The sequence below is a fragment of the Tarenaya hassleriana genome, unplaced genomic scaffold (assembly GCF_000463585.1).
Source record: "Tarenaya hassleriana unplaced genomic scaffold, ASM46358v1 Cleome552, whole genome shotgun sequence".
Classification (NCBI taxonomy): Eukaryota; Viridiplantae; Streptophyta; class Magnoliopsida; order Brassicales; family Cleomaceae; genus Tarenaya; species Tarenaya hassleriana.
Genome location: NW_010968131.1, coordinates 30409 through 39181, shown reverse-complemented (window position 1 = coordinate 39181; position 8773 = coordinate 30409). Strand labels below are relative to the sequence as shown.

General features: G+C 40.9%; 2 protein-coding genes across 2 annotated transcripts; one reads left to right on the top strand and one right to left on the bottom strand.

Moving 5' to 3' along the window:
- The first annotated feature begins 2784 nt into the window (after positions 1-2784).
- On the top strand, positions 2785-5298 carry LOC109116022. Its single transcript, XM_019200722.1, has 2 exons — positions 2785-4216; positions 5159-5298. Exons 1-2 carry the CDS (start codon positions 2785-2787, stop codon positions 5296-5298), a joined length of 1572 nt encoding a protein of 523 aa, XP_019056267.1.
- A 2209-nt stretch (positions 5299-7507) lies between these two features.
- LOC109116021 (uncharacterized mitochondrial protein AtMg00810-like) lies at positions 7508-8735 on the bottom strand. The gene is made up of 2 exons (XM_019200721.1): positions 8711-8735; positions 7508-8598 (listed from the first exon to the last, which is right to left on the bottom strand). The coding sequence occupies exons 1-2, from the start codon at positions 8733-8735 to the stop codon at positions 7508-7510; spliced, it is 1116 nt and encodes a 371-aa protein (XP_019056266.1).
- Between the last annotated feature and the right edge of the window lie 38 nt (positions 8736-8773).

Below are 8773 nucleotides of genomic sequence, written 5' to 3'. Positions count from 1 at the left end.
TTCCTAGCCAAGACTTTACGTCTTGCAAGGTAGGAACGTCATTCCCTATAAGGAGAATGTTATCCACGTACAGCACTAGAAATACAACTGTTCTCCCACTAGCCTTCTTGTAAACACATGGCTCCTCTTCGTTTTGTGAGAAACCAAACTTTTTGATTGTCTCGTCAAAACGAAGGTTCCAGCTCCTCGAAGCCTTCTTCAGTCCATAAATGGACCTCTGAAGCTTGCACACCATCCTCGGGTTCCTTGGATCGACAAAACCTTCGGGTTGTGTCATGTACACATCCTCGGTCAAGTTCCCGTTAAGGAACGCGGTCTTGACATCCATTTGCCATATCTCATAGTCGTAATATGCAGCTATGACAAGTAGGATCCTGATGGACTTTAGCATAACTACAGGGGAAAACATCTCATCATAGTCAATACCATGAATCTGACGGAATCCTTTCGCCACAAGTCGTGCCTTATACGTGTGGACGTTGCCATCCATGTCTGTCTTCTTCTTGAAGATCCATTTGCATCCGATGGGTTTTATCCCTTCAGATGCATCAACCAGAGTCCATACTTGGTTGTCTGACATGGATTGCATCTCGGACTTCATAGCCTCACGACATTTCTCGGAATCGGGACTCGCCATAGCCTCTGGGTATGTGGTAGGCTCGTCATGTTCTAATAACATGACTTCCTCATTCACAGTCACGAAAAATCCGTATCTCACAGGCTCTTGGCGAATCCTGCCTGATCTCCGAGGTTCACTCGTCGAAGGTTGAGTCACAACCGGTAGTGAAACAGTTTGTGTTGACGAGCAAGAAGATCAGATGGAGGATTCGGGATATGAAGAAACGCAACAAGGAGACCCGGACACTAACTTGGAGCATGAAGAAGCAAACAACACGTGATCTGCATGGAAACAGCCTTGTACGTGAGCTGCATGGGAACACACTTGGAGAGCAAGTCTCACGGATCAGATGGCACACTTGAAGGCATCAATTCACGTGTAGAAGGCAAGAAATAAGTTCTGAAAGATCAACATTACAAGAAAAGGAAAAGAATCATCACACATTTGCTACATTTCCTTTTTTATGTCTTGGCAATATTGCATTGCCATTCCTTGTAATTATAGCCGTTTGTTTTCTGTCTTTTGCACAGATTTTTAGTCTTATATATATCTGTGTATATCATGTACGAAAAGATATGGAATGAAGAGTATTTTTGTTTTGTTCATCCTCTCCAAGAACCCTAACTTCATTCCGTTTCTCTTTGTGCATCTCGGCTACTCATTGAGTACATAACCGAGTGATTCTCTTTGATTTGTGTTCAATCATACACACAAATTCATCAATTTCTTTAAAATGTTTCGATTCTCTCTAAACATGTTTGGATGCACTCTAAGTATGTTTTGACGCACTCTAAACATGATTGGATGCACTCTAAATGTTTTTGGACGCACTGTAAACGTGTTTTTGTGCACTCAAAACATGTTTACACACACTCTAACATGTTTCGACGCATTCTAAATATGTTTCGGCGCGCTCTAAAAATGTTTGAATGCACTCTAAACATGTTCGGATGCATTCTAAACATGTTTAGTCGAACTCTAAACATGTTTAGACGAACTCTAAAAATGTTTCGAAGTACTCTAAATATCTTTTGACACACTCTAAAAATGTTATGCACTCTAAACATGTTTCGACGCCCTCTAAAAATGTTTCGATTCTTTCTAAACATGTTTGGATGCACTCTAAATGTTTTTGGTTGCACTCTAAACGTGTTTTGGTGTACTCAAAACATGTTTAGTTGAACTCTAACATGTTTCGATACACTCTAAATATGTTTCGGCGCACTCTAAAAATGTTTTTATGCACTCTAAACATGTTTGGATGCACTCTAAGTATGTTTCGACGTATTTTAAACATCTTTGGATGCGCTCTAAATATGTTTGGACGCACTCTAAACGTGTTTGGACGTACTCTAAATATCTTTTGTTGGACTCAAAACATGTATCAACGCACTCTAAACACGTTTTGACACACTATAAAAATGTTTTAATAGACTCTAAACATGTATGTTTTGATGCACTCTAAGTATGTTTTGATGCACTCTAAACATGTTTCGACGCCCTCTAAAAATGTGTTGACGAGCAAGAAGATCAGATGGAGGATTCGGGATATGAAGAAACGCAACAAGGAGACCCGGACACTAACTTGGAGCATGAAGAAGCAAACAACACGTGATCTGCATGGAAACAGCCTTGTACGTGAGCTGCATGGGAACACACTTGGAGAGCAAGTCTCACGGATCAGATGGCACACTTGAAGGCATCAATTCACGTGTAGAAGGCAAGAAATAAGTTCTGAAAGATCAACATTACAAGAAAAGGAAAAGAATCATCACACATTTGCTACATTTCCTTTTTTATGTCTTGGCAATATTGCATTGCCATTCCTTGTAATTATAGCCGTTTGTTTTCTGTCTTTTGCACAGATTTTTAGTCTTATATATATCTGTGTATATCATGTACGAAAAGATATGGAATGAAGAGTATTTTTGTTTTGTTCATCCTCTCCAAGAACCCTAACTTCATTCCGTTTCTCTTTGTGCATCTCGGCTACTCATTGAGTACATAACCGAGTGATTCTCTTTGATTTGTGTTCAATCATACACACAAATTCATCAATTTCTTTATGGTATCAGAGCATCAAGGTCCTTGACCCCTCTGTTTTATCCTCTTTTGTTTCGATCATGCTCAATCTACTCCCTCTATTCTTCATCAGCAAAATCGCTATGGATGCTCAACCTAAACTCATCCCAATCACATTGAAGGGTGATAACTACTTCTATTGGACAAAGGCTGCTACGGCTGCTCTCACTAGCAGAGGTTTATGGGAACATATTTCATCGGATCAACCGGCCTTTCCCCCACAAGAAGTGGCCATTGAAGGAGAGACGCCGGAGCAGATCCAATTACGTCTCACACGCCATCAACAAGCCGTGTTAGACTTCAACAAATGGAAGCAACAAGACAGCCAAGCCTTGGTGATTCTTCAAGGCTCGTTAGACCCCTATATCCTGCAGTCTTTTATCTCTCACGGCACGACAAAATCACTTTGGGAAGCCTTGCAGCGTGTTTACGGTAACCTTTCAAACGTTAGCCGTATTTTTGAGTTGAAACGAAAACTGTTTCATCTCCAGCAAAATGATCAACCCTTCAACAAGATTCAAGGGGATTTTTGTGCATTATGGGCTGAATTAGAGGAGATTAGGCCAACCTCGATTGATCCACACACAATCATGGAACGGGCTCAAGAGGACAAGGTTTTCTCCATACTTTCAACTCTTAATGCTTCTTTTAACGATCTGATTTATCATGTGTTAAGACAAGATAAGCTGCCCCCTTTCGAAGAGTTGTGTATGATGATCAAGAGGGAAGAAGGAGGTCGTAATCTATTCAGCGGTCCTCATGAACTTGCACATTACGTTCACAAGCCCTCGGCTCCACGGTCATCCTCAAAGGAGAGGAGGAATTTTTATTGTGAACACTGCAAGCGACAAGGGCATACAAGGGACCAGTGTTGGATACTCAATCCTCATATGAAACCATCCCGCTACAAAGAACCACCACGACGTGGCTCTGCTATGACCGCTGGACATGACACTATGCCAACCGAAAACAACATAAGTCTCACAAATGATGAATTGAAAGGGCTCAAACACCTTCTGCAATCCATCAACACAGATTCTGGTAACTTTACTCGACATTCTTCTATCATTATTGATTCGGGTGCCACAACCCATATGTTTTGTGATTCTAGTTGGTTTGAACACATTACACCGAGTCATGGTGTTGTTTCGGTTGCAAACGGTAAGAGTGTTGCTATTAAGGGGATTGGTCCGATTAAACTATTTAATCATGAACTCATGGCCTTATACATCCCAGATTTTCATGCTAATCTTCTCTCTATTTCTAAACTTGTTGAAGATTCAACTTGCCGTGTCATATTCGATACTAACGGTGTGTCATTTCAGGATATTAACTCGGATCGTGTTTTTGGCAAAGGAACACGTACGGGCAACCTCTTTTACCTTGAAGATTCACATTCTAGCTTTCTTTCTGTTTCACCTAGTGTGTGGCATGCTCGGTTTGGACATCCACATGCTAAGGTTTTTCGTTTACTTGTTCCCCACGTTAAGACATTTGATCACTTTTGTGAGGCATGTACGTTAGGGAAACATTGTCGGACTGTTTTTCCGAATTCTACTACTATCTGTGAGATAATTGTTTTGATTTGGTTCACTCGGACGTATGGACCGCTCCTTGCTTTTCCCGTGATAATTACAAGTACTTTGTGACATTTATCGATGAAAAATCCAAGTACACGTGGATTACACCTCTGAAACGTAAAAGTGATGTGTTTGGCGCTATGAAAAACTTTCTGCATTATGTCTCTAACCAATTCAATACCAAGGTTAAGTGCTTGCGAACAGATAACGGTGGGGAGTACATGAGCTTTCAATTCCGCGATTATCTTCTTCAAGAAGGCATTCTTCATCAAAGATCTTGCCCTCACACACCGCAACAGAATGGTGTTGCAGAAAGGAAGAACAGACACTTGATGGAGGTTGCTCGAACACTCCTATTTCATCGCAACGTATCCAAAACTTATTGGTGTGATGCGGTGAAAATGGCTTGCTATCTTATTAACAGATTACCAACTCAAGTGCTACAGGATAAATCACCATTTGAGGTACTTTTCAAACGCTGTGATTTCATTGACCATTTACGTGTATTTGGTTGTGTGTGCTTTGTTCATCTAGATGAGAGCCAAAGGAATAAACTAGACCCAAGGAGCATTCGGTGCATTTTCATTGGATATCCTGCCAACCAAAAAGGGTATACATGTTATCATCTCCCGAGCAACCGCATATACACTTCCAGACATGTGAGATTCATTGAGGAGCTTGGCTATTTTGGTGACAAGAACTGGCACACTTTAGCAAACCTTGACACACAAGGTTATACATGATTCACTTTTACAACTCGTTACTACAATCCGTCACCTTGGAGACAATTCATCCCCTCCTCCTGATCTATATGCTGACGGTATCCCTCCCATGATTTTTGATTCTTTCGGTAGAAATTTAGATTCTAACGTTGCAGGGGATGAAGCCTCCATCCATCCTAGTGACGCATCCAATGAGCTTACGGATAATGATCTTGAGGGGGAACAACAGCTACCACCACCGCATCACTCCAATAAGGCTTTGGTACATTGCGATGAAAGAGTAGTGTCCGAGTGACTTCCATCAAGTGTCGATTCTTACGCTCAGCGACTCCATTTTGTTGTGGTGTGTTGGGACATGATCTTTGGTGAATGATGCCATGTTGATTAAGATAGTCCCGAAAAGAGTGGCTTGTGTATTCACCTCCATTATCTGTTCTTAGACATTTTATTCTTAGAGCAAACTGATTAGTCACGAATGCATGGAATGTTTTGAAAATTTCAAACACATCACTTTTATTTTTCATGAGATAGATCCATGTGTACTTAGTCTTCTCGTCTATAAAGGTTACGAAGTATTTATAATTGTCTCTTGAAAAACAAGGAGAAGTCCATACATCAGAATGAACCAACTCAAAAGCATTATTGTAAACTGTTGAAGAATGGGGAAAAACCGCACGGCAATGTTTACCAAGCACACAAGCCTTACAATGTCCAGGAACTGCAATGTCTTTAACTTGTGGGAAAAGTAACTTTAAAACCTTATTATGAGGATGCCCTAATCTAGCATGCAATAGTGAATGGGAAACATGAAAGGTAGAATCAGAAAAACAAAGAAAATCTTCAACATAGTAGAGGTTGCCCTTCTTTATTCCTTTGCCAAAAGTATGATCCGACTTAATATCCTGAAAGAGTACGCCATTAGTATCAAACACAACACGACAGTTTGAATCTTGAACTAACTTAGGGATAGATAAAAGATTAGTACTAAATTCAGGAACATATAATGCCGAAAATTCCTTGCCAAACATGCGAACAATGCCATGTCCCTCAATAGGAACAAACTTACCATTAGCCACAGTAACAACACCATATGATTTTTCAATACTATAGAACAGATTTTTATCCTTGAACATATGTGTTGTTGCTCCTGAATCGATGACTATGTGAGGAGTTAAGATAGAAGAAAAGTTACCAGTATCCTTCTCCTTCATGGCAAGAACAAATTGCTTGAATTCATCTTGAGTGAAGGAGATGGTATTGCCTGCAGACATTGCAACCCCTTTGGTCGGAGGATGATCCTTGTAGCGAGATGGCTTGAGGTGCGGGTTGAGAATCCAACAACGCTCCTTTATGTGACCAGGCTTCTTGCAATGATCGCATAGGAAAGACCGTTTCTCTCTCGGTGTAGACAGTGGAGAAAACGGTTTCTTGGTGAAGTGCGCCATCTCAAGAGAACCTGAAAACAGATTCCTACCGCCTTCTTCGCGTTTAATCATCATACATACCTCAGAGAATGGTGGTAGTTTGGATTGACGCAGGAGATGATACACCAAGTCATTGAATGATGCATCCAAAGCAAGAAGCAATCCAAAGACCTTATCCTCTTCAGCACGCTCGACAACGATTTTGGGATCCATTGTGACAGGCCTTATCTCTTCCAATTCGTTCCATAGAGATGTATATTCTCCTTGAACTTTGTTGAAAGGCCGGCCTTGCTGTTGCAACAAAGACAACTTCTTTTTTATTTCATAAATACGGCTAATATTTGAGAGATTACCGTAAACCTCCTTGAGTGCGTCCCACAAAGCCTTGGTTGAATCTAGGGCAATGAAGGATTGAAGCACATTCTGATCAAGAGAACCTTGCAAAAGGACCAATGCCAACTGGTCTTCTTGGTGCCATTTTGCCTTTTCTTTTTGAGCAGCTTGTTGTGTTTGCAGACCTTGCACGGGAATGCCTTCTTGTGTCTCAACTTGGTGAGAGGAACTGAAGCCGTCATCGATGGTATGATTCCACAAACCTTTGCTACTGAGTGTAGCTTTGGCTGCTTTCGACCAATAGAAGTAGTTTTCACCATTAAGGGTGATAGGAATTGGTTTCAATGCAGTATCCATGGCAGAAAACGAGATTTTTCAGAGTTTGATGCGGAAAAGAATGAGAAATGCTTGATTTTGGACCTTAGAGCTCTTATACCATAAAGAAATCTGAGCTAAGGTTGATCAAACAAGCTAAACTTGCTGAGAATCGAGTTTATGATTAAGAGAAGAGAAGAACACGAAATTGGAAGAAAGTGTAACCAGAAGGTTAGGTTACTCAATTCTTATTATTCTCATGAATACATACATTCTTATATGCATAATCTGTACAGATATAGTAAAGGAAACCAAATATGCTAATGGTAATGTACAAGGCAAGTAGTGTGTGAATATAATAAAAAAGAGGAAATATGCCTCTTGTAATCTGATTGCCTTTCCATGTTGTAGAGTTCGAAATCACTGCTGGAATTATGCTCCCAAACGGCCAGATTGTATCTCTCCAAAGCCTCCAATAGAATCCAAGTCTTTCCTTGCTTGCAAGTCTTCGAACCTTCTGTTTGTAACCAAGTCTTCGTTTTCTCCAAAGCTTCCTTTTGAATCTGAGTCTTCAGTTGCTTGAGTCCTTCTGCTAGAATCCGAGTGTTTGCTGATTGCTCCTTGTTCTTCAACATTCCCCCTCAAGATTGGTCGGCGATATTCGGTAAGACCAATCTTGTTGAGAGTTTTGTTGAGAGCAACGGAACTAGTCGCCTTTGTGAGTATATCCGCAAGCTGATCTTGACTTCTTGTATACATTGTAGAAATGATACCATTTGCGATCTTCTCTCGAATGAAATGGCAATCTACTTCGATATGCTTTGTCCTCTCATGAAATACGGAGTTGGCTGCAATGTGTAAAGCTGCCTGATTGTCACAGTGAAGTGGTATAGGTTTGGTTGAAGCAAACCCGAGATCCTCCAAGAGTTGTTTGAGCCATACGAGTTCACTTGTTGTGTTTGCCATAGCTCTATATTCTGCTTCTGCGCTTGATCTCGCCACAACGGTCTGCTTTTTGCTCTTCCAAGTGACCAGGTTCCCTCCAACGAATGTGCAATATCCGGTGGTTGATTTTCGGTCCGTCCTATCTCCTGCCCAATCTGCATCGCAGTATCCAATGACCTTCGTATGCTGATTGTTTCTCATCCATAAGCCTTTGTTTGGGGTGCCCTTCAAGTACTTGAGTATGCGATCTATCATTTGCCAATGTGTTGTAGTTGGGGCGTGCATCCATTGACTAACCTGATGCACAGCAAAACTCAAATCAGGTCGTGTAATCGTAAGATAGATGAGCTTACCGACAACGCGACGATATTGCTCTGGATTCTGTAGTAATTCCCCCTCGCATTGATCCTTGAAGTGTTCTTCAATAGGTGTACGAACCGCTTTAGCACCAAGTTTCCCTGTTTCACTCAAAAGATCAAGGACGTATTTGCGTTGGGAGAGAAAGATAGCATCATCATCCCTAGTAACTTCTAATCCAAGAAAGTAGGTTAATGGACCAAGATCTTTAATATCGAAAACTGTTTTCAAATAGAGTTTAGTATCAGCAATACCAATCGAATCACTTCCTGTGAGAATGATATCATCGACGTAGACTAAAAGAATGATAATACCAGATTGAGTATGTTGAACAAATAGGGAATGATCTGAGTGACATCTGTGAAAGCCTTTAGCAAGAAGAGCGTATGATCACCC

Excerpts from the sequence above, each read along its gene's own strand:
- LOC109116022 (XM_019200722.1), top strand. The coding sequence starts at position 2,785 with ATGGATGCTCAACCTAAACTCATCCCAATCACATTGAAGGGTGATAAC. Across the intron at positions 4,217-5,158 it reads TGATCACTTTTGTGAGGCAT|GGGATGAAGCCTCCATCCAT; the intron begins GTACGTTAGGGA and ends CTAACGTTGCAG.
- LOC109116021 (XM_019200721.1), bottom strand. The coding sequence starts at position 8,735 with ATGTCACTCAGATCATTCCCTATTT. Across the intron at positions 8,599-8,710 it reads ACTCAGATCATTCCCTATTT|TTTTCGATATTAAAGATCTT; the intron begins GTTCAACATACT and ends ATTTGAAAACAG.